Source organism: Muntiacus reevesi, chromosome 11 (assembly GCF_963930625.1).
Source record: "Muntiacus reevesi chromosome 11, mMunRee1.1, whole genome shotgun sequence".
Lineage (NCBI taxonomy): Eukaryota > Metazoa > Chordata > Mammalia > Artiodactyla > Cervidae > Muntiacus > Muntiacus reevesi.
Window position 1 is genome coordinate 29,268,288 of NC_089259.1, and position 26,539 is coordinate 29,294,826.

At 43.0% G+C, this 26,539-nt stretch overlaps 1 protein-coding gene across 2 annotated transcripts in view; it reads right to left on the reverse strand.

The window, feature by feature from the left end:
* The window catches only part of MTUS2 (microtubule associated scaffold protein 2), a 247,571-nt gene that overhangs the window by 122,514 nt on the left and 98,518 nt on the right, over positions 1–26,539 (reverse strand). For both annotated transcript variants that reach the window (XM_065902032.1, XM_065902031.1), the window contains one exon: positions 13,211–13,372. In XM_065902032.1, coding sequence (XP_065758104.1) covers positions 13,211–13,372 — 162 coding nt within the window. The remainder of the gene's footprint in view (positions 1–13,210; positions 13,373–26,539) is intronic.

The window sequence follows — 26,539 nt, forward strand, 5'->3', positions numbered from 1 at the left end:
CAACCTGTTCATCACGGATGCTTAACGCCAAGTCCACCTGAGCCCAGGACCAGAGCCCCCCACTCAAGAGCAGTGGATGAGCATGAGGCTGTCCTCTTAAAAATGTGATGAAAAATGACAATGCTTAATTCAGAATCCTCAGGGAGCACATCAGAATGAAAAGAAAAATTCGATTATAGATAATGGTTAGAAAAATTGTCTATACTTTTTTTTCTTAAAAAGAAAAATGCTATATACATTTCTTTAAATAAAATGAGCACATCAAGAAAAAAAAAAATCAAAGGGAATTTTCACAGGCTCTTAACCTCACACACAATGGGCCACCAATTCCTGAAAATAAATCTCAGTAGAAGTAAGAAAAGATAAGAAACAAAAAGGATAAAGAAACATGCACAGCCAGAGACTTTATGCTCCAACTGTCTAAACTTCTCATTCTATCCACTTGTGAAAGAGGAGCTAATGGAGCTAATTCTAATCCCCCTAGCCCAACAGATCTGGCCCAGACGTCATGAAAGGCCCTGTTAGGAAGATGAAGAGGAACAGGAAGAAAAATGAAAGGTAAATGTGACAACAATGCAAGTTATGATCATCAGGCAATGGAACTGCAGAAGGTGAATAGGAAAACATGAATGATGTAACCAGGAAGCAGGGATTCTGTTGTCACTTAGGAGACAAATAAAATGAGGGACCATTTCAAGGGAAGAATACAGAGACTGAATGGGATGAAGAAAGGAAATATTATCTAGATAAAAACACAAAGAATAAAGAGGAACCTGGATGAGTTATAAATGAGAGGGGGGTGGGTGAGAGAGGACTACAGAGGGGTTGCAGAGATAAGAGAAAGAAACAGGTTTTAGCTGCCAAAAGTAATATATTTTTGTACTGCAACTCTTGGCTTGCAGAATCTTAGTTTCCTGACCAGGGATCGAACCCATGACCACTGCAGTGGGCTCTCAGAGTCTTAACCACTGGACAGCCAGGGAATCCCCATGCCAATAGTAATTTTAAAAAATTAACAGAAATATCTGACGTTGGTGGAGAATGGAGTTAATGAGGGAAACAATCTAAATATACCTGAAAAAAGGCTAGATTTAAACTATTAAAGGTTCATTCCATTTCCTCCACCTTTTATTACATGTGTGAGGGAAGTGGAAATTCAAAGTAGAATAAAGGAGATTTCTGTGCTCAAATAAAGACCTAACAAAAATCAGACTCATAACAGAGATCTAATTATTTCCTGGGATAAGAGCAGGGATAATTTAATTCTGAAGACTGTTGTGAAAAGGTAAGACTAAAAGAATGAAGGAGTGGGGTTTGGGGGAAAATATCATATCTATGTAAAAGCTTTATAATCCCCAAGTGTGGACTTCCCCGGTGGTTCAGACAGTAAAGAATCTGTCTGCAATGCAGGAGACCTAGGTTTGATTCCTGGGTCTGGAAGATCCCCTCAAGAAGGAAATGGCAACCCACTCCAGGATTCCTGCCTGAAGAATCCCATGAACAGAGGAGCCTGGTGGGAGGAGGAGTCCATGGGAAAGAGTCAGATACAACTGAGTGACTAAACCAATACCAACTCACAACTGTCCTCAATCTTTCAGAGTAACTTTCTCAAATAGTCCTCATCCTCCTCACCCAACTTATCTTTCAGTCAGGAGATCGCTCTCAAACCACCCGGCACCACCCCACCAGAACTTGAAGCCGCTACGCTTGTGTAAAGCTCCTGTTCCTTGGAGGTTCCTAACTTTTGGCTGATATACTCTAACACTGTTCCTTGATGCCACCTACAGCAATAGTTACTGACTTTCACTAACTCCTAGACACGGTTTTCCTCTTACCCCAGGTCCTGCCATCACGCTGAGAAATGTCCATGATCTCATGCACAACTCATCTGACATCCCAGCCTTTCAGTACTTAAACAACTGCCGCTCTTTCTAGGGTCTTCCCAGTAAAGACCCAGTAGTCATGTACGGATGTGAAAGTTGGACCATAAAGAAGGCTAAGTGCCAAAAAATTGATGCTTTTGAACTGTGGTCTTGGAGAAGACTCTTGAGAGTCCCTTGGACAGCAAGGATATCAAACCAGTCAATCCTCAAGGAAATCAATCCTGAATATTCATTGGAAGGACTGACCCTGAAGCTCCAACACTTTGGCCACTTGATGTGAAGAGCTGACTTATTAGAAAAGACCCTAATGCTGGGAGAGAGTGAAGGCAAAACAAGAAGGGTGGCAGAGGATGAGATGGTTAAATTGCATCACTGACTCAATGGACATGAATCTGAACAAACTCCAGGAGATAGTGGAGGACAGGGGAATCTGGTAGGCTACGGTCCACAGGGTCACAAAGAGTTAGGACATGCCTTGGCGACTGAACAACAGCAACTCTTGCCAGTCACCTTTAATCAGGAAACCTGGGTATCACCCTGCGCCTTGGATCACCGAGAACCTTACCTCTGAAATTCACACACTCCACTTTGGCTGCAAATTTCTTCTTACAGCTGGCCACTTGGCTAAACCCAGAATTCTGATGTGGCAATGATTCCCCTGGGGATTGAGAAGGCATCTTTCTTTTAGTTTTCAGGGGTGCTTTTGGAAAGTCAGGTACTACTCTAAATTTCAATCGTGGTACCTCTTCTTCTCCCCAGTCTTATGAAATCTCATTATGTGCCCGTCCCGTGAGGGTCTTTTTTCATTCATTATGCTGGGCACCTAGTAGGCTGTTCCAGTCCTACAGCTGAGGGAAATTTTCTTAAAATGTTGCTTTCATAATTTCCTCCCCTCTGATTTCTCTATTTTCTTTTTTAAATTTAAATTGGGGTATAGTTCTACTGTGCAAGGAAGTGAACTAGCTCTTTGTATACATATAGCCCCTCCCTCTTGGACTTCCCTCCCACTCGTCAGGAGGTACCAGGGAATTTTTAATTTTTTTATTTGGGCACTTTTAATAATAAGTAGATCATATTTGTATGGGGGAAATGCTAGCTCTGAAAGGCACAATTTTACTGTGTTCTTGAATTAATGGCAAAGTAAATTACTGGATAGAATAAGACAAATAATTCAGACCATTCCTCTCATTTGAACTTACCTAACTGAAACTGCCACAGTGAATAAAACCCAATTTCTATTTAGGTAGTTTCAAAAAATCAAAGTACCTTTCCCACCACGATTTACTTATTCACATTTTCTCAGGGCCTAACAGATCATGCAAAGTCTTGATTCCCCAGGAGAACTGGATTATTTTCCTCCCACAAATCCATCACAGGAACAGTTTTACTCATTTTGTTTCTGTATGAAAGTGATTTCTCATTACTCGCTTAGGACGTCATGCCTGTTTATTATGTGGGGAGAAACAGATACTGGAGAAGAAATGAAAAAAGGAAAATAAGAAGTGGTTTCAAAAGGTCAGGAATTCACCTGACTGTAAGGATTATCGTACTATAATTCTGTAATGTTTTTTACAGCCTATGTTATGATCATCTTTTATGATGATATTCACCTTTTTCTTCAAAATGTAAACTACCAACATGGTAAATGATAACTCACAATTGAAGACGGTAGCCACTATAAAATAGAAGCTATGGTGATAAAATAAAAGTTTTGCAGCTAGATTCCCAGGCTTGAAGTCAACCCAGAAATCTTCTGGTCTCATTACCCTTAGAAAATGACTTGATCTCGCTAATCCACAGTTTCCTCATCTGTAAAATAAGGTTAAGAATAGTACCCGCACATCATAATAAGTGAGGATGCAATGATATGGTGGGTATGGCGAGCATACAGTAAGTACTCAAAAAATGCTGGCAATTATTATCATAATTGCTCATCCATGAACCATGACATCAGTTTGGCCATTGTCCAGCTTGGATACATAGCAGGGTATTGTCACACTGCTGTTGTTCAGCTGCTAAGTCATGTCTGACTCTTTGCAACCCCACGGACTGCGGCACGCCAGAACTACAGAATGAACTTCAGCTTCAGCATCAGTCCTTCTAATGAAGATTCAGGACTGATCTCCTTTGATGGACTGGTTGGATCTCCTTGCAGTCTAAGGGACTCTCAAGAGTTTTCTCCAAAGCCACAGTTCAAAAGCATTGATTCTTCGACGCTCAGTCTTCTGTCACATAACTTATTCTGCTCTCATTCATCCCCATCAACCTGCCACGTGGGTTGTTCAACAGAGCTACTTCTAAGACTGGGGGACTCTATATTTCACACTCCTGCGTCTGGTGGTCGTATACTGGCTTCTCATGTCCATCATGGGCTTTAGACTCTGATCAGCTGCTGGAGAGATTACTGATAACAAAGTGTGGGGCCTGAAGTAGTTCTTGACACAAATATGCTGATCGATGGATCAAAGATGAACACACGAAGACTCTGCAATGTCCAAGAAATGTGTGATGTTTTGCCAGTTATCTTAGAAAAGGAATGGCTGGCATTTGTTTCTTTCTTATTATATTTTCATTTTTTTTCTAGCTCCCCTCAACGTCATCACCCAAAGACGGTAAACAGGGTATTTGGTATTTCATCAGCGTTTAAGGTAGCTAGTAAAACATACAAATCAGTAGAGAACTGGAAAGTTTTAAACACTGACATGTAATTAAAAGTGCTGTGCTCATCAGGCTAAGAGATGGGGCTACAGCATGGAAGCATTTTGCATAACAATGCATTTACAGTTCATGAGGCAGAGTTCTGAGGCACATAAATGTCAGAAATCACAACGCAAATGCAGCTCCGCAGGACCATTGGCACTAATTACTGCTGGCCCAGCCTCCATAGCTCCTGGAGGTTGACAAGCAGAGTGGGCACAACACCAGGTGTGCAATCTCTGAGATGCAATACGTGCATATACTCTTAAGTGAGAGGGTTTTCTGCCCCACTTTGGAGGAGCCACCACATTATTCCAGGCTTCACACCAGCCTACAGGGGGCTTAACAGCGAGTGAGTCACAGCATTTTATAAATTCTCACTGGTACGACGGATGTGTCCCATCACGCCTCCCAAATCATCAAAAATATCATCCGTGCTTCCATGAAAGAAACAGCAGATTATCTCATCCCTTACCTGGATCATTCTGTGACACTTCGATGATAAGTTTTAAACAGCACTCGAGGCCACTAAACTGCCCAGACGATGAGGTTATCAGAGCTTTAAACTTGTGTCCACACACAAAATCAAACTGTCCCAATGAACCACCCAAGGGGCGATGTCTGTGTGATGATGAAGGCTGGGGGACCCACCAGTAAAATTAGTGACTGAGGAAGCAGCTGTAAGTTTTCTGTACTTTTTTAGTTTTCACCCTGTCTTTTTTACCAGCTATCCAGTTCTTCCACAAAAGGGTTGAAAGGGGAGAGGAGGCTGCACATTTTCAAATTAACAAGGTATCTAGTGGTCAGCAACCGAGGTTCAAGACTTTCAGTGGGGAGGGAGACCTGGGAACCTCTGATATTTACAAAGAGGGAATCTACATGGTCACCGGCAGAGAACACCATCCCCACTCCTGCCGCCTGGCAACTTGGACTGACCAGTTAGGTCTCTCCTGCATGCTTTTTGCACACTACATTAGGTCTGTTAAATACGCCTCCACCGTACACTCAGTGTGTGTGTGTGTGTGTGTGTGTGTCCACCCAGTCGTGTCCAACTCTTTGCGACCCCATGGACTACAGCCCTTCAAGCTCCTCTGTCCAAGGGATTTCCCAGGCAAAAACACTGCAGTGGGGTGCCATTTTCCACTCCAGGGGATAGACCCAACCCAGGGATCGAACCCAAGTCTCCTGTGTCTCCTGCACTGCAGATTTATTTTTCACTGCTGAGCAACTGGGGAAGCCTGTTACACTCAGCATAACCATAATTAAATACATGTATAAGTATGAGTTTTATGCTTTTTTCTCCTGTGACACCAGCAGCTCTATAGAAACAAGGACTGTGTCTGTCCCATTCACGTGATGTCCCCCAGCATCCAACACAGAGCTCAACTCAGAGAAGGTGCTGTCAAAACCTCCATGGAATGAATGGATGCCCGTGTCCACAGCTCCCCTGACTTTGCCCCACACAGAGTGACTGAGCTGGACTCTGGGGTCACAGCATGGGACTCACAGTACCTTCTGGCCACTGAGATGGGTGAGGAAGCTCCCCACCCACTGCTGGCTGGAAAGAACAGCAAACAGGCCTTCCAGGACACCCACAAACACCACCCTCGGAACCATGCAATGGATAGTCACCCCATCTATCACCCCACCATATTTTCCTGTCTCTGGGACCTCATGTAAAAGAACAGGTCTCAAATGTACTGCCTTCATTTTTCTCCCACTAATGTTCTTTCTAACACTTCTACTCTCCTGTAAACTCCTCCACCCCCACACCGTTGCAAGTCCCTCTGTTGGTTTCATGAGGACTGATGAGCCAAAGCAGGGGGAACCATGGGGACCCCGTCTCAGGGAGAACACAACCAACACCAAGTGATAACGCCCCCTGTACTGAAGAGCCCAGCGCAGCCTCATTGCTCTGAACCCGTCCCCTGCAGGTCCCACACCTGGGTCAGCATGGGCTTCCATTCTGTGAGGTCCCATGACTCTCTCACTGTCAGAAAAATAACAGACTCTCAGAGTTGTCTCCATTAAAGGAGCATACGTCACCTGCTATGGTAAGAACAACCCCCAACATCCAGATCCAAGATGTCCATGACAAAGTGAGCCCTTTCTCATCCTGTCTTATCCTAAAGTTGCATATTTCATTCCAGCAAGTTCTTACTCAGTCTCTTTATTTAGATGTGCCCAGAGAGGGGAGATGATGCTTGACCAGACTAGAGGGAGGGTGAGGAGAACATGCTAGAGCAGGCTGTTTATAGAACTCGGAATATCCAAGTGCTCGGTAAACACGTTCTGATGGTGCAGACAAGCTACTCGTATTTTTACACTATCAAGAAAGAAGAAAGTGTTAGTCTGCCAGTCGTGTCTAACTCTTTGCCACCCTATGGACTGTAGCTCACCAGGCTCCTCTGTCCATGGAATCCTCCAGGAAAGAATACTGGAATGGGTTGCCATTCCCTTCTCCAGGGGATCTTCCTGACTCAGGGATCAAACCCGGGTCTCCTGTATTGCAAGCAGATTCTTTACCATTTGAACCACCAGGAAAGGCTATAGTATACCCAGAAACAGGAATTCTCAGGTGATGCAGTGGTGAAGAACCCGCCTGCCAATGCAGGAGATGCAAGAGATGCAGGTTCAATCCCTGGGTTGGGAAGATCCCCTGGAGGAGGAAATGGCAATCCACTCCAGGATTCTTGCCTGGAAAATTTCATGGATAGAGGAATCTGGTGGGCGATAGTCCACAGGGCTGCAAAGAGTCAGACGCAACTGAGCACACACACACGCCAAAAAAAAACACCTACATCTATGATTTTAATACAGAAATAATAACCTGCTTTTAAAGAAGTAAAAATAATTTTTGTGATACAAGTGGAGCTTCTGTACCCATAGAGCAACAGCCTCACTATTCCCAGAGAATTTTTTCTTTAGCGGGAGAGGAACCGAAACAAAAAGACATCAGCTGTTCGTTCTCTGTATAGCCATGGGAAATCCTTCTATATAGCTGAGTCTAAATAAAGGAATTTTATTTTCCTTAATACATCATGTCAACATGACACAATCAGAAGGCATACTGACCAAGAAGTATTCTATCATCAGATCAACACTTCAACTGAAAATATTCTCCCATTTGCTACAACAACTGCAGACCAGTTAGAAAAGTCAATGGGTAAAGTCTGAATATTTGTGCAAAATTACGTAGATCAACATCCTGGTGAGACACTGTATTTGACATACGAACAACAGAACAGCTTTTCATGAAAATTCAGAGAAAAAGAGTCATTCAAAGACTAAGGTTAAGTTTCTAAAATTTAAGTTTCTAAAATTCTTCCCTTTATATAGCAATGGAGAGGGTGTTCCGTACTTTTTTTTTTTAACCATTAGCACTAAATCCATGACAGTTTCCTTTGTCGTCATACTGATGTCAAGGAAGCAAAGATGACTATTAACGTATAGGAAGATGATATTCTGGGAATAGACCTTGCTCAGTACAGTGTATTATTTCTCAGCCTGTGACTGAAAGCCCAGGGAAAGAAGGGACATGGACAGAATCCAGACTGGATTGTAGGGGATCAGGGTGCTGTGTGTGCATAATTAGCACTGTCCCAGAAAGAAGACTCACTCTCTCAGTTCTAAGGAGGTAGATGAACCTAAAGCCTATTATACAGAGTGAAGTCAGTCAGAAAGAGAAAGATGAATATTAACACATATATATGGAATCTAGAAAGATGGTACTGACGATCCTACATGCAGGGCAGCAAAGGAGACACAGACATAAGGAACAGACTTTTGGACTTAGTGGGAGAAGGAGAGGGTGGATGATTTGAGAGAAGAGCATTGAAACATACACACTACCATATGTAAAACAGACAGCCAGTGGGAGGTTGATGAATGAATGGTGCAGGGCACCCAAAGCCTGTGCTCTGTGACCACCTGGTGTGAAGAGGTAGGGAGGTGGGAGGGGGGTTTGGGATGGGGGGGACACATGTATACATATGGCTGATTCATACTGATGTATGGCAAAAACCACCACAATATTGTAAAGTAATTAACTTCCAATTAAAATAAGATAATTTAAAAAAAGGAAGACTCAATCTCAAGTTGTATTTTTCAATGACAGTTATTTCAATAAAATGTAATTAACTGGCTTCCATCTGAGTAAGAATGCCTAAGCAACACAGCACAGAGGTTAGGTATACAGGTTTTAAGTGGATTTGAACATCTTTTCATATATTTATGGCCACTGACCACTCTATTCTTCTATTGTCTAAGTCACTCATTCATATATTTTACCTATTTTTCAAATTCAGTTGTATTTTTTCTATTGATTTTCATATTAAGACTTTGTTGCAGCATTTCATTCAGTTTATCAACCTTCTTAATTCTATGATGTTCACTATTGCAGACAATTTAAAATTTGTATGTAGTTAAATCTATAATTTTTAAAGGTTTCCAGTTTTTTACATCATGTTGAGGAAGGCCTTCCCTATTCCCAAATTTTAAACTATTTCAATTATTTTATTATCAGAAAAGATATGCTTAAAAATATACAATTAAAGTTGTCCATTATGTTGTTCAATGTAATTTTTAAAAAATTCACAGAATTAAAATCGTACATACACATTTGTGCTAAAAAATAAGTTCTCTCTTCTGATAAAGTGCCACACCCTATTTTTTCCCCTAACTATGCTTTTTCTTTTGTTCTTGCAGCCAGGAAGCTCTGAGCCCAGCTTTACTAGGCTATTTTCTTTTTTATTACTTGGATTTTTAATCCTTGTACCTTTGTTATTCTGGGCCCTTTACTGCATGCTACCTTGTATCTTTGCTGAAATCAGAAAGTGATTACAAAATAAACAAATTAGGAAATGGTTATATTTTTATAATCATTTTATTATTATAAAATAAAGAGAAAGTGATTAAGTGATTTTAAAAGTCTATTATATCTAATTTAAACTTTTTTGGGTCATTTGTTTCTTAACCCATCTTTTAAAAAACTATTTATTTCAGCTGCACTGAGTCTAGTTGCAGCACACAGGATCTTCGGTTGCGGCATGTGGGATCTAGTGCCCTGATCAGGGATAGAACCTGGGCCCCCTGCACTGGGAGTGCAGAGGCTTAGCCACTGGACCACCAGGGAAGTCCCTCTTAATCCATTTTAGAATGACTTCCTGGTCTGCTAGAATTAACTGACAGCCAGCTGATAAGATTACTGATCTCTTGTTCTCACTCTAATTATTGTTGTTCAGTCACTCAGTTGTGTCCAACTCTCTGACCCATGGACAACAGCACACCAGGCTTCCCTGTCCTTCACTATTTCCCCAAGTTTCCTCAAACTCATGTCCACTGAGTCAGTGATGCCATCCGACCATCTCATCCTCTGTCATCCCCTTCTTCTCCTGCCTTCAATCTTTCCCAGCATCAGGGTCTTCTCAGATGAGTCCGTTCTCTGCACCAGTTGGCCAAATGCTTCAGCTTCATCATCAGTCCTTCCAATGAATATTCAGGGTTGACTTCCTTTAGGACTGACTTGTTTAATCTCCTTGCTGTCAAAGGGACACTCTAATTATTAGTGTACAATTCTGTTTACCTTATTGTGACTATTCTAATTATTCTTGAATCTAAGTCACCTATGGCTTAAAGCAAGCGTTTAAATGTTTCTTGAATGAACAAACCAGAAAAAAGTCACTCACAGAAAAAACTCACATCAGAAATCTAGGTTAAAAGAAATAGCCCAAGCAACCCCAGGGTATGTTCTATTGTGGGTACATGTTGCATCTACAGTCATGGATGACAGTAATTGAACAGATGACCCAAAGACACAAGAGCCTGCCATCATTAGCCTGGAATCACCAAGGGAAAGAAGCGACATATCACAGTTTAGAAATACCAGCATGAGTTAAAACAAGGGTTGGTGTTACTCAAGTAATTAGTATAACCCAAATACCCCATAGTCCCAAGAAACCCAATTATTTGGAATTTAACTGTAATTTGCATGCCTGCCTTCTGCTTTTTAATTAGCCTGATGACAGAACAAGGCAATGAGAAAGCTGATTTGGAATTAGGAACTACATTTTATTTAAATGAAAAATTCATACCTATAGGATAAATGCAAAGCTAAAATTCAGTAATAAAATGTATCTTTTAATCATAATTTTTAAATTGGTATTAAATTAGGTGTTGGAATGAGAAGAAAGTTAGAAGAGAATGTCCTGAAATCTCCTGTCTTCTGCTCCATTTTCCCAATCCACCATTTCCCCGGATAAGTCCATTTCACAGGGGCCACAGCCAAGGGTTTACACAGAGGCTGGGGTGGGATCCTCTATCTAGCAAATAGTGGTAGTTAACTCTTGTTCTAAACAACTTAACACCTCCTCCTTAAGTCAATAATGGGAAAATGTACAAGAAGTTTTATGTCTTTGGAAAGTCAAATGCAGAGCCTTATGTGTATTAAGTTATGTGCTATGTGCTCCGTCGTGTGCTCTTTGCAACCCCATGGACTGCAGCCCACCAGGCTCCTCTGTCCGTGGGACTTCCCAGGCAAGGATGTTGCAGTAGGTGCCACTCCTTCTCCAGAGGATCTTCATGACCCAGGGACTGAACATTAGCAGGCAGATTCTTTACCACTGAGCCACCTGGGAAGCCCAGGAATTTATTAGAAATGCAATTTCTGAGGTTCCACCCAAGACCCATTGAATAAGTCACTCAGGACGAGAGCCAGTAATCTTTTCTAACAAGCTCTACAGGTGGTTCTGAGGCACTAAAATTTGATGAACACAGGTCTACAGGATTGATTCAACAACTGTATTTTAACTCACTGTAGGCTTGTCTAGTTATTTTCTATTTAAACCCCAACCAAACTTGTTAAGAAACTGGAACCAAAAGAGTCAAAGGCCGTGTGACATTCATCCACTGATTTGCTGATTCATCCAACTGTTAACGAATAGATGCTAAGTAGCCACTGGGAGTTAGTCACTGAGGAGACTGCAGGATCAGGGATACTGGGCTAAATAAATGGGACAAGGTCACTGTCCCCGGGAGCTTTCCTGCCACTGAGGAAGAATAAAGCCAAACAGTTCAATTTACATGTTACCAGAGGGGCTTATGAGGTGATGCTCCATTGAAGTGGTCAGGGAAATGCAAATTAAAATAACACTGAGATAGAATTTCAAACTCATTAAGTGGACAACATTTTTTAAAAATGACTTTTTAAAAAAAAATGATCTATTCTTATCAGCGATATGGGTGGAAATGAAGCCTTTGAAAAGGAATCCAGTCATATCTATTAACGCATCAAGCACAGCCATCCCACTCCTGCAGATCAATCTTGTAGAAAGAATGTCACCTGTTCAAGGACATGTACTGAAGCATCAATTATAGGGGCAAACACCAGTTACAAAGTGAATGCCTGCCGGCGGGGGAATGTCTGAACAGATCATGGCATATCCATACTAGGCAACCACTGAAAACCCACCATGCACTGACTTTGAGGGCAACTCTATGTATGACGCAACTTCAGTAAAGAAAGTGACTTGTAGAAAAATGTACAGGACTCCCCTGGTGGTCCAGTGGTTAAGACTTCACCTTTTAAAGTAGGGGATGTGGGTTTGATCCCTGGTCAGGAAGCTAAGATCCCACAAGCCTCTTGGCCAAAACAAACAAACAAACAAAAAAAACATAAAACATAAGTAGAATTGAAACACATTCAATAAAGACTTTAAAAATGGTCCACATCAAAGAAAAAAATAGGTACAACGCAAGTTTACTTTTAGGAAGCAGGTCCATCTGCGTGTATATATATCGCTGGTACAGAAGCACAGGAGCATAGGAGAATAATACGGAGGAATGAACACCCACAGGGCTGAACCATCTACCGTGGATTCAGGCTCAACACCCAGGCTCCCACACTCTCAGTGTCTTCCTACATGTGGTGCAGAAGATGGGAGGCTAAGCCACATGCCGGATGCTTGGACATCCTGAAGGCAAACACGCATGCGTGAGACACAGGAGGAGAAGGCAGGCGGGGGCCACACCCAGCAGCTTCAGCTGCTGACAAGCACCTTCACTTGTCACACCTTTACATCAGTTGAGTCCCCTGTGTCTGTCACTAGCTTCCCGGGTCAGGAGGGGCATCGGCTTTGCTGGGCTGGACACAGCAAGCACCGCCTGACTCTGGAGCCTGCCTTCTGCCATAGCTGCTGATCCCTGCATCCCGGCTTGGACGGCACCAGCCTGGAACTAGCAGGGGGACGGAACCCCTGCATCCCTGTCGAGGCAGCAGTGATCCCCCAGGGATCAGGTACTCACTCCCAGGGTGCACAGTCTGCAGCTGGCTCCTACCATCCTTCCAGTGATAGATTTCATCAGCACCTGCTTCCCTAAGCAAAATCTGCCTAAATGAGCTTTTCTCTGGGTTACCAGTCACTAGGAGGAGTGAGAAGGAGTTTTGAGAATTTAAACACAGGAATAGATGAAAGTGCTTTGAGAATCATGGTACTATTATTACCACTAATATTAAAAGCCATCGGAAAGACATCTGTCATCCCATCCAAACAGCTGATGTACCCAGAGGCTCTCAGAAGACTTTAATGCAGAAAAGGCTCTCCACTGCAGTTTCTCTGCAGCACGAGTCTTACCAGCCGGTGTGGATGTGGATTTCGGTGCCGGAAGCAAACTCCTGCGGGGTGTTGTCGCACTGGAGGAAGCCGGAGGGGGCGCCCGGCCGGCCCCTTTGGGTGTGTCTTTGGCAGGGAGAGCTGCCTTTAGAGGTGGTTGGTCTTCAGTTCCAAAGGCTGAACCTGCAGGAGGCAGACAGTGCGTTAGTGAAAATGCCATGGAAAACGGATGGATCCCCTTGCTGGGCACCACCACCAACCTATCCCTGAAGCCTCCACCTGCATCAGAACTTGACCCAACTCCTGACGAGTAGCCTTGAAAAGCATTTCTCTGGGACGAGATGTAGAAAAAGAGTTGCCTTCAGTCCCTGCAGGGAAGTCTGTCCTCCAAACCCACACACCACAGGCTCTACCAAAGCCAAGAGCAGCTTCACCCCACTGAAGATTTTACACACACACACACACACACACACACACACACACACGATTTGCTTTTCTGGATGTGTATCAGCTGCATACGCAGGCTTCCCAGATGGTTCAGTGGTAAACAAGCCACCTGCCAATGTAGGAGATGAAGGTTTGATCCCTGGGTCAGAAAGAGTCCCTGGAGAAGGAAATGGCAACCCACTCTAGTATTCTTGCCTGGAAAATCCCATGGACAGAGGAGCCTGGTGGGCAATAGTCCATAGGATCACAAGAGAGTTGGACATGACTGAGCAACTAAACAACAAGGTGTGCACACATACAATAAGCATTCATTTTATAACTCTCAGAGGATGAGCAATAGTTTTCTGAAAACCAGTGTAAGTGACCCAGAGGAGACAAGAGTAAGGACACACACACACATACACCGTTGGTCAAGAAGAGGATTCAGGGCTCCCTGAAACCCGGTTCACTTCATCTTCAGAATAAGGACCTTGGGATGAAGGGAGATGGGTGAGAAGCATGCAGGCAGAGAATCCCTTTGAAATTCATGAAGCTTTTGATCTGACGAGCTGAGGCCACATCAACTAAGGGGACTTCCCTGGTGGCTCAGTGGTAAGGAACCTGCCTGCCAATGCAGGAGATGCAAATTCCATCCCTAGGTCTGGAAGATCCCCTGGAAAAGGAAATGGCAACCCACTCCAGGATTCTTGCCTGGAAAATCCCAAGGACAGAGGAGCCTGGATGGCTATAGTCCATGGGGTTGCAAAGAGTCAGACATGTCTGAGCGACTAAACAGCAGCCACAACATCAAATTAAGAGGACCCTGCATTAGAGCCCAGCTTATTGCAAAGGCAGATGTCTACTGGTCATTTCAGTTTTCTATTCAACATAGAAACAGGCTCTGTGTCTAAAGAATAGCTTCTTTCTGATGGGCTGCTCGGAAGACAGGGCATACTGGGATTTGTGTCAGATTTAAATGCAAGAATGGTCGTGGCCCATTTTTCCTCCTCTATAAATTTTCAAACCTACTATGCTGGCAGTATCTGTAATCTCTTAAAGACAATGACACCACCATCTATTCCTATTAAAGGATAAATCTTCTAAATGCACCTCTGAGTACAGCTGCAAAGACTAACCTACCAAATTAAATAGAAAGCCTGAATATACTGAGATTACTGCCTGTTGGGATGAAAACTATCCAGTTAGGAACGTGACTGTCTACCATGGAAAATACACACTGACAGCTGGAAGATGTATACGGAATTGTAGTGAAAGATTAAAGTTTTCTGTTTCCATCATTTTAAAAGGATAGCCCTAACATTCTATGCAGATAGGGCCTGCATCAAAATGATAACATTATGAAAATGGCTTTAGTGTTCAAATGTTCAGGAGTTTAATTCAACCCCTCAGAGTAAGAGATGGCTGCTTTCCTTCCTCTGAAGACCTGAAAGTCTGTTTAAAATGAGAGAAATCTGTTTTGTCTCTTAACAAAACAGTATTTAGGAAGGAAGAATAAAGACTATTTCCTAACATAGAACCTATACCCTATAGCTCTCTGAAGGTCCGTGTAAGGTTTTAAATAGTTCTAAACAGGGCTATCACTTTGCCAACAAAGGTCCAAGTTGCCAAAGCTATGGTTTTTCTGTAGTCATGTACGGATGTGAGAGTTGGATCATAAAGAAGCTGAGTGCTGAAGAACTGATGCTTTTGAACTATGGTGTTGGAGAAGACTCTTGAGAGTCCCATGGACTGCAAGGAGATCAGACCAATCAATCCTAAAGGAAATCAACCCTGAATATTCACTGGAAGGACTGATGCTGAAGCTCTAATGCTTTGGCCAACTGATGCGAAAAGTCAACTTATTGGAAAAGACCCTGATGTTGGGAAAGACTGAGGGCAGGAGGAGAAGGCGGCGACAAAGGATGAGATGGTTGGATGGCATCAATGACTCCATGGACATGAGTTTGAGCAAACTCTGGGAGATGGTGAAGGACCGGGAAGCCTGGCGTGCTACTGTCCATGGGGTCACAAAGAGTCAGACATGATTTAGGGACTGAACAAAAACAACAAAAGGCAGGGATAGGAAATACATTTGGTTCACACAAACAGTACAAAAACGATGAAACTCCACTGAAAGGAGGCACACCGTATCCTGAATTTTCAGATTTAAAAGTAAGCACAGGAGCAGAAAAAATGAAACTAGACCACTGTCACACAGTACACAAAAATCAGGTCAAAATGGATTAAAGACGTGAATATAAGACCTGAAACCATGAAACTCCTAGAAGAAAACGCAGGCACATTCTGTGACACTGGTCTTAGCAGTATCGGTCTAGAAATGTCTCTTCAGGGAAGGGAAACAGAAGTAAAAATAAATAAACAAGATTATCTCAAACTAAAAGGCTTCTGCATAGCAAAGGAAACCATCAATAAAATTAGGAGACAACCTACCAAATGGGAGAAGATATTTGCAAATAATATATCCAATAATGGGTTAATATCCAAAATATATAAAGAACTCATACAACTCAACAATAGGCAGAGGAATTGAATAGACATTTTTACAAAGAAGATACATAGATGACCAACAGAGGCATGAAAAAATGTTCAACATCACTAAATTCACATGGAATTAGCTAACGTTCAGCCTCCTGCTGACATACCACCAGAATAATCTACCTACTGAAAACTGCGCTGGAAGTTGAACATCAAATCTTTCACACAGTATCTTTAATCTAACAATTTATTAAAGATTCTTAAGAAGGGGAATATTTTGTATCATTTACAGAGTTCAAACGCCCTTTTATCAAATCCTTTTGTGCTTGGTATTATTCTCTTACATTAAATTTATAATTCAGTGAACATCTCAATTTGGAAATTCGGCTATTATCCAGGCTGGGAAGTAATTCATCTGTTTGAAGTATGAAGTGTTAAGGAAGCTTTCTACTCCCCTTTGAAAGAAGTCTTGAATTACCAAAAAATAAAATGAAACAAGATAATAAAATAAAATAAAACTGAACTCCCTTCTTGTCCATTATTGTGGAAGACAGCTGGCAGTGAACAATACCCATCTTTGAAAACCAGCTGAAGTTGACCAGCACTTAAAGACACTTTATTCAGTAAATGACAAGTCCTCTGAATTTGCAAAGGGCTGCCGAATTCTGTAACTGCTCTAGTATTTGATAACAATGCAGACAACATCAAACCACTGCTCCATAAGAGGAGAAAGCAACTGGAAATGAAGCATGCCTTGTGTGAGCCAGAGATGTTCCTGAGGACCCCGTGAGTGGGAGTGGTCCACACATGTAATTAGTCATCCCACTCTCAACCAGCCCGAGGCTGCTGCAGGGGTTGAGCACACACGAGTGATCAATCTGAGTAGATCTGGGCCTGCACCACAGACAGAGGGGAACATGTGAAAATTCAGGCCAGACAAGGCGGCACTGAAGGATTAAAAGTCCCTGGAAAGATCTGAGACACCAGGAGGAGGAAGTGTGGATTTACAGGAGCCCTGAGAGCACCCCACAAAGTGGTAAGTGTGTCCCCCCAACCCGCTGCAAAGGATGATTCTGACCACAACTGCAGCCAGGGTTTCCAATCCGTATCCCTATGCCATTTATTGGGAATGTGGGTAGCTGAAGCTGAGCCTCAAAAGAAGAAAAGAATGGACCGAGAGATGAATACTAACCAGACCAGAATGAGGAAGGCTGGAGAAAAATAGCAAACCTGTTATTAATACCATGAAGGCATTACAGCCAAACTTGAACAAACATCTTTCTTTGATTCTGAGTATTTATCCTTATTATAATGATTAATCTTCACTGGTTTTTTTAAACAATCCCAAGCAATCAAGTTGTATAATGTTCTGGCTGCACAATTGCCTCGCTGATGCATATTTCATTGACTTAGCCGTATTTATCACTTGGCAGCAAAATTTAGTTTAATTATTAAAGTACCAACTGAATGTTTTATTTCCTTCCTCCTGCATATTTTAACTCAGGTGTATGCTTTATTTCTCACCAAAGTGCTAAGGTAAACCCACTAGCTTATCAATTCAGCAAAGATGTATCTTTGTCTAAATGAAGACGACCAAGACTCTGTGGCAGGCTCTGTCCCGGGCAGGAGGCACCTGGCAGACATGGTCCTGTCTTCACACCACTTACATTCCAGCGTGGGGACACCCAGACCAAACAGGTACAGATAAACAAGATCTAACTGCCATCAGTTATGAAAGAAACACAGGAGCAGGAGAAACTCAAGAGTCAAGGAGCAGACACCACTTTAAGTGGAGAGGCTGGGCAAGAGGGAACGTCTAAAGTAAACATTTCTCTCTGCTGCACACTAGCTCTCACCCTCCTTTATAACTCTTATTTTTTTAACCTTTGTTTTCTCAACCTAAGCCATCCCCCCAGGGAGCAAGCATTTTATTTACTTATTTAAACTTTTCATTTTGTATTGGAATATAGACCAATTAGGGGCTTCTCTGATAGCTCAACTGGTAAAGAATCCGACTGCAATGCAGGAGACCCCGGTTCGATTCCCAGGTCCGGAAGATCTGCTGGAGAAGGGACAGGCTACCCACTCCAGTATTCGTGGCTTCCCCTGTGGCTCAGCTGGTAAAGAATCTGCCTGCAGTGCGGGAGACCTGAGTTTTATCCCTGGGTTGGGAAGATCCCTGGAGCAGGGAAAGGCTAGCCACTCCAGTTTTCTGGCCTGAAGAATTCCATGGACTGTATAGTCCATGGGGTCGCAAAGAGTCAGACACGACTGAGCGACTTTCACTTTCATAAACCAATTAACAATGACAGTTTCAGGTGGGTAGTGAAGGGATTCAGCCATACATATACATGTATCCATTCTCCCCCAAAGCCCTCTCCCATCCAGGCTGCCATAAAACATTGAGCAGAGACCCCTGAGCACAGTAGGTCCTTGTTGGTTATTCATTTTAAATACAGCAGTGTGCACATGTCCATCCCAAACTCCCTAACTATCCCTTCCCACCATCCTCCCCCCAGCAGCCATCAGTTCACTCTCTAAGTCTGTGAGTCTCTTTCTGTTTTTTAAGTAAGTTCATTTGTAACATGTCTTTTTAGATTCCTCACATAAGGGAAGTCATTTGATATTTCTCCTTCTCTGTCTGACTTACTTAACTCAGTATGACCATCTTTTTGATTATTAATGACGACTGTAAGCTCTTGAAACTTAGAACTGAAGAATCGGAACCCTCCTGACTCTCTCCCTTTTATCAACCAATTCAAGGCAGTGTGCTTCCGTCTCCGTTACAGACTCCAGATTTATACCCCTTGTCTGCCCCTTTAGCACCTGTTGGGGACACAGTGGTAGGGCCCCCCCACTCCCCCTCTCACCCACTTCAATGCTCCCTCATTCAGGGCATCCCCTCCCTATACCTCTATCTGGTTTTCCAAGTAAATTCCAAAGTCCTCTCGCTGGTACTCTAAAGTGAAAGTGAAAGTCACTCAGTCATGTCTGACTCTTTGCAACCCCAGGGACTTTACAGTCCATGGAATTCTCCAGGTAAGTATCCTGGAGTGGGTAGCCTTTCCCTTCTCCAGGAGATCTTCCCAACCCAGGGATCAAACCCAGGTCTCCCGCATTGAGGGCAGATTCTTTACCAGCTGAGCCACAAGGGAAGCCCAAGAATACTGGAGTAGGTAGCCTGTCCTTTCTCTAGCAGATCTTCCTGACCCAGCAATTGAAGTCGGGTCTCCTGCATTGCAGGTGGATTCTTTACCAGCTGAGCCATCAGGGAAGCCCTTCTGGTACTCTAATTCTTCCACTATCGGGTCCCAACATATTTTTCTGACCTCAGTTCCCACCAGCACTCAAGCACAGTGCCAACTCCAGGCAGGCAGGATTCCGCACTGTGGCTTCCTGCTCCACCATCAACAAGGCTGTGCTGGAGAAGTATTTGCTTGTATGGATGAAGGAAGGACTAAGTGCAAAGCTGTCCCATGGGGACAGTGCTTCCCTTCGTGGCCAATTCCTTTTCTCCATTTCTGAGCCCAGAGATGCTCTAAAAGCTTCGTACTTTCCCCAACAGCTCCTGTGAACGCAGATACACTGTACACGGCCAAGGTGGGGGTGGAGGAATTTGTTGTTTAAAAGGTGTCCACTGTCTATGATGCAGTGAGGTGCTTTTCAAACATTTTAAAAACAATATGCAGAAAAACAAACATCAGAATTTAACAGTTTTGGGGTCTTTTGCCCAAGCATCCCACCCCTCTCCCCAAGAGACTGTACTGTTTACCTATTATTTTTACTCTGTATCATTTCAGTTCTTGCTTCAGTCTCATCTTAAGCATTCATCTCTGGGTTTGATAAAGTTTGAGAGGATAATATTTAAATGGTTAAGATGGCCTAGATTCAAAGCCTGGACAAGTGGTTTACTCTCTCTCTGTTTCATTTCTTCAGCTGTAAAATGAAGGATGACAGTGGATATCATCACAGTTGTTGCTCTTAAGGAGTTACTATCATACATGCTTAGACTAAAGTGCTTAGAATAGTATCGGACACATCTAAGCCCTTAGTAAAGGCAACACTGACCCTATGCCCACTAACCCAACACTGAGCCTCATTCAAAGCACATTAGTCTCATCAGGCTACCGTCTCTTGTTTTTCTTCCAACCACCAACATCTCATGGCTTCATGTCTCTCCAACGCAATGACTGGAGTCTGGCTCTGAAGAGGTAACTCTAAAGAACCATGCTTCTTTATCCATCTCTCCCCAGTAACCTAAGTCCTAATGAAAGAAGGAAAAAAACACGCGGCATGCCTTTCACTACTCCCACTTCACCTAGAGCAAGTGTTGTCGCTGTTTTCTTTAGTTTCTCAGTTGTGTCCAGCTCTTCCTGACCCCACGGCCTGTGGCCCGCTAGGCTCCTCTTGTCCATGGAATTCTCCAGGCAAGAATACTTGAGAGAGTTGCCATTTCCTTCTCCAGGGAATCGCCCCGATCCAAAGATCAAACCCGTGTCTCCTGCATTGGCAGGTGGATTCTTCACCATTGAGCCACCGGGGAAGCCCAGAGCAAGTACTGACTTCTCACTAATCCAAGGCTGGCCTGCATATCTTCTTCAATACAGTCTTCCAGGAGTCCAGTAAGTGGTTCCAGCCCTAGGCCAGGAGACATCACCTACACCGCCTCCCCATGAGGCAGCAGGATGCAGTTCTGTGGGTCAGGTGTGGGGTGAAGAGGGTTCGCCAGGTCCACAGGAATTCTCTGGATTCCTGCCGCAGGGTTCCCCTTCCTGAGCTCTTCCATCGGAGCCCTGACAGCAAGTCTTAAGAGTCGTAACAATAAGGTGCCATGTAGCACAGTCATGGACACCACTCGCTCTGCCCAAACTCAAGACCAGAACTGAAACTTACCAGTAACATTCTCCTTAAAATGTTAATTAGTTCAGCCTCTTTAATGAAATGGTTTATTTATTTATTTACCATACGTTGTTAGGTTAGTCTGAGACTTAAATGAGAAAATGTATATAGATCATTTTACAAAACGCCTGGTACTCAATAAAAGTTAGCTGTCATCCACGGTGTGTGCACCAACATCATCAAAAGCAGCCCTGTTTCATCAGCTGTCATTTCTTCAAGAACCCCCTCTGTCCCACGTGCCACCTGGTTTTGTGAAGTCCCGTTCCATGCAAGCCCTATGAAAATACCCTCAAGACATCTCTCCCCCACACACACCAGACCAATCAGGGAGGCAGATGATCTCTGCAAGCAGCAGATGCCGACAATGCCGGCCACCTCTGCCTTCATAGGTTCCCAGGGCTTCAGTAGGTAGCTGTCACAGTGACCTAGGGTGGGCATTCTCTTTCCCCAAAGTTCCTTCTTTTGACAATGATCACAACTAAATCATCACAGAAGAAAAAAAGAAATACTTCTGTCCCTTCTTCTCACTCTGCACCCAGACATTCCAGGAAAACCTTCCTGGAATCCATTCTAACATATAGCAAAGAGGGTCTTCTTTCTTATGTCTGCTCAGGAAATGGGGAAATATGGGTGCAGTTCAACTGGTTAAGTGAGGTTCATAGTGCAGGGACATTAGTGGTAGAGAGGGTGGGTGGGTGTGAGCGGTACCATTCCCTCCCATCTGTGACACCCTGAGACATGGGCCAGCCTTCCCATCCTCCATAGCCTCATTAAATGCCATCTTCTCTATAACATCTTCTCTCAATTTCCTGCTAAGTACAGACTCTAAGAAAGACCAAGCTGGTTATCAAAGATAGCAAAGGTTGGGGTGAACAGACCATCTCTCTTAAGATCATAGATATAATTGCAGAGGGTAAAAGCCAGCATCTCCCAGCCCAGGGCATGTGAACTCCCAGCACATAAGTGACTGAAAGTTTCCTTTTGATCTAAGAAATTCTCTTTAATATTTACCAAGTCACATTCCCAAAGGAGAGAGCATGGTCAAATATTGATGCAGGTTAGTGACTTAAAAGATCAAGGGCTAATACGGTATTTCAAGAGACTTTTGAGTAATTAAAAGCAATCTCTTACCATTCCTCTTTTATATCAATTAGACCAGTTGTCATAAATCCCTTTTCCCTACCTGAAGTTCTTAAAAGCTTGAGCCCTCATTCGTGAAGACTCTGGTAAATCACTGTGTGAATCTTATAGTAGTTAAAACCTTGGGGAAAATATTTAAACTGGAGCATTTTAATTATATGTTTAATATAGGAGTTGTTAAAAGACAAGAGCATCTGATTTGAACTCAATTTAAATTCTGCTGAAGTTATTAATATGGTACAAGAAATTATAGAAATGATCAAGGACTTATCTACCAGTTTTTATTAACAGACCAATAAGAAAGGTTAATTGTTCCACTTCCATAACTTGGATTTCGGGCTCTACTATAGTTTGCGTTGTGTGTTGCAGGCCTGTTTAATTAGTTGTTCCAAAATATCTGAGGGCTGTGTGTTAGTCACTCAGTTGTGTCAGACTCTGCGACCCCATGGACTAGGGCACGCCAGGCTTCCCTGTTCCTCACTGTCCCCCAGAGTTTGCTCAAACCCATGTCCATTGAGTCAGTGATGCCATCCATCTCATCCTCTGTCGTTCCCTTCTCCTCCTGCCTTCAATCTTTCCCAGCATCAGGGTCTTTCAACTAAGTCAAATGCTGAAAAGTGGATCATGGCAACTCAGCCCCAACCTTCCATTCCATTTATCTTTAAACAAGGCAAGGTTGCTGCAAAGACGTCAGAATTGTTCTCCGAGCCGTGATTTCTTACACTCTTAAAAAGAACCCTTTGTTTCTTTTCCTGGTCTGTTACTGGTTCTCACAATCTTTTGTTTTTAATTGGAATATAATTGTTTTACAACATCGTGTTAGTTTCTGCTGTATAACAAAGATAATCAGCTATATCTCTACATATATCCCCACTTGTTGGACCTCCATCACCCTCACACCCAAATCCCACCCATCTGGGTTATCATAGAGCATGGAGTGAGCTCCCTATAGAGCAGGCGCCCACTGGCTATGTATTTTACACATGGTAATGTACATATGTCAATCTCCCAAAAGAACCCTTTCTACTCAGTAGCTTCTGGAGACAATGAAACCTTAAAGGGAAATAACTGAATAGTCTCTTCACAAATGAACAGTCTATTGGCCTTAAGGAGGTTTGTCAACTTGTAAATCCAAATACTCATCCTTTAAACTCTAAGAATTTTCTCTCCCCTCCTGGGAGCTAGAAAACTCTTTTCCTTCAGGGTTCAAGAGGGTAGGCGTGTCCCCTTTAATTCTCTTTCAGCATAAGACTGGTTTTGTTCCTCAGTGTCATCTTCATTATTCTCTCCCTTTAGCCCAGAGTTTCCCAGCAGGGTATCATCCACGTCTTGGACCAGGTAAGTCTTTGCTGTGGAGGCTGCCCTGTGATTGTAGGATGTTCATCAGTGTCCACGGATCCAGGAGCACTCTCTCTCCCTGCCCATCCCCAATTTGACTGGGGTGACGAACAATAAATGTCTCCAGACAGTGTCAAATGCCTTCGGGGGCAAAAACCATCCCCAGCAAGAACCACTGCTCTAGCTGAATGGAAGACGGAAAGATTTAGTCAAAAGACAGGACTTACTTGTCCTAGTGGAAAATGAGACTGATGACATCTGAAATTCTGCTGAGTTAGCTGGATAGCTAATTCTTTAGTAGTTCTCGATAGCTAACCTTTGGTTACTTCTTCAGATAAAGTAGAGTTATATAAAAATACTTTCATGGAGACTGTCATACTGAGTGAAGAAAGTCAGAGAGAGAAAGACAAATATATATGGCTCACAAGAGGAATATAAAAAATGGTACAAACGAACTTATTTACAAAACAGACATAAATCACAGATGTGGGATACATACTTATGGTTACCAAGAGGGAAAGGGGAAAGGAGGGATAAATTGAGAGACTGGAATTGACCAAAAAATTAAAAAGACAGAAGGAGGAATGAATATGTGAACCTAATCTTGTTTTCCTTCAAATTAATTCTTACTTTTGTCAATATTTGATTGGAATTGTCTTTTTTCCCAAACATATCCAAGTTATATATCTGCTACATATGTTGTTATTTGCAAAGACAATGTGATTTATCCTTATGGGAAAATCTTTAATTTACAAATACACATAAAACTATTTAAATTAAAGCAGAGGAGCTTCAATTACTTGACAGAAATTAAAGAATTGTTGAATATTGAAGGTATTTTTTCAGTATTTATAAAATTTATAATTATTTTTTCTAAGATGTGCCTACTTTAAAAATACTATATATTTCTTAAGTAGGCTTATCTTGGGAAAAAAGTAATAAATTTTAAAAATACTGAAAAAATACCTTCAATATTCAACAATGCCTTAATTTCTGTCGATTAGTGGAACCTCCTCTGCTTTCTGTATATATCACCCTGATCTATGGCAATCAGAAACTAGGAAAATGGACAGAAATCTCCCTGATTCCCAGAGCTTTGGTCCCAAACCATGAACTTCCAGGAGCTGTACTAACGTCCAAATACAAGTATCTCAATGACATAAATAGCAACTGTTTTCAGTTGAAATTGTCTGGGGGAAACTCCAATAGAAAACAGATGGTGACACACTTTAAGCACTTTAAATTATCATGGTTTAATGGAGAATACATCATTCCTTGGAAGACTCCTAGGGTTCTAGAAAGAACAGAACAGTTTTTTTGAAGTACTATAATTACTGGACTTCTGAATCAAAATGAAACAAAGACAGCCCTCCCTTGCTTCACTCTGGCTGTGCCTTTCCGTCTCCGATGAAAGAAGGTCATGGTCCCTAAAGCCCGTGGTAGGCCCTGACTGAGAACATGATCACCTGGGACAGTCATTCATTTTTCTTCCCCTGCATCCTCAGCTGTGACCTCAGAAGAGCAAGCACCGCAGGGACCATGAAATCATGTGTAAAGTATCTGATATGCAGTAAACACTAAAATAAATTGTCTCCCCTGTCCTGGCCTCTGAAACCATTTGCTCCTTAATCCTTTTCCTCAAAGTCTTTCCCAATAGAAAAGTTAAAAAATCGAAAACTCTATTTCCGTTCATTTTTATGGGCGATGCTATGACTGGTACTTGCTGTCTGACCATCATCTATATGAAATAAAATTGCAAGCATTGAAAAACCAATCACAAAATCACTCAGGCAAACGGTGTGCAAACTGGTTTTTGCAAAGTAACATCAACAGGCTAGTAAATGAACTTATAACCCCTGCAAAGCCTTCACATTTCATGAGATGTGAGCACAAGCTTCAGCTGACCACTTCCCTTAGGAAGATTCTCCCGGGACAGTGCCAGCTGCCTCCACACTGAGTCTAAAGCAGTGAAGCCAGGTTTGTCTCCTGGATTATATGAAGTTGTGATCCCAAGCTCATGGTTTTGAGTTTCAACTCTTCTGCATCTCCTTTCTCCAGGGGCTTCCCTCGCCATTCCTCCAACCAAGACGATATCTTACGCTGGGTAACCACGAGTTGCAAACCAGGCACAGGTGAACCCCGGGGTCACCCTGCATCTCCAAGGGGCTGAACATCCCATGTCTGCAGGGGCCACGTTCAGCATGTGCCCCTGCCCACTCGACCCCAATCTGAGCAACAGTCAGCTCGTGAGTTCTCTTTCACTTTTTGCTTTTGCTGTCATTGTTGCTATTTAGTCACTCAGTCATGTCTGACTGTGACCCCATGGACTGCAGCCTGCCAGGTTCCTCTGTCCATGGGATTTCCCAGGCAAGAATATTGAAGTGTGTAGCTATTTCCTTCCCCAGGGGATCTTCCCAACCCAGGGGTCAAACCCGTGTCTCTTTCACTGGTAGTTGGATTCTTTACCACTGAGCCACAGGGAAGGCCCTTACAATTCATAAATACATACTTCTAAGCAGAAGCACTCCAATCAATAGCAAAATCTGGATTCTACATGAGTCAGAATTTGTGTCTCACGGGCACAGAATTCTGAGAGAGCTTCCCCTTAACTAAGTGGCAGGAGCTTTGGGCCAGGCAGGTACAGGGAACGGTGACTGGAGCCGTCTTTGTTTGCCACCCTGAGCACAGCACCTAAGCCTGTGTTCACAGAAAGGAAAGAACAGGCCCGCCCACAGCCTTAGGAGTTAAGCAGAAGTGGAATAAATCGTTTCCTAAAACATGACTGAAATGCAACATCTGCTAAGATCTCCTTCCCTAAGGACAGTTCTGGCAAAGCGTTAGGCCGCAGAAAGGCACAAACTCCTGGGCTACTCCAAGGAGGAAATTTTTTATATTAAATAATCGCAAATTCTAAACATAAATGAGATAAAGGGATGTGTGTGAGCAGCATGCTGAAATGTCTCCCAAGAGCCCCATCCCCTGACGTACACCCCTGCTTCAATGCCGGGACAAGACTTCCCAGGGCTGGCCACCAGACTCCTGTTGCCCAAG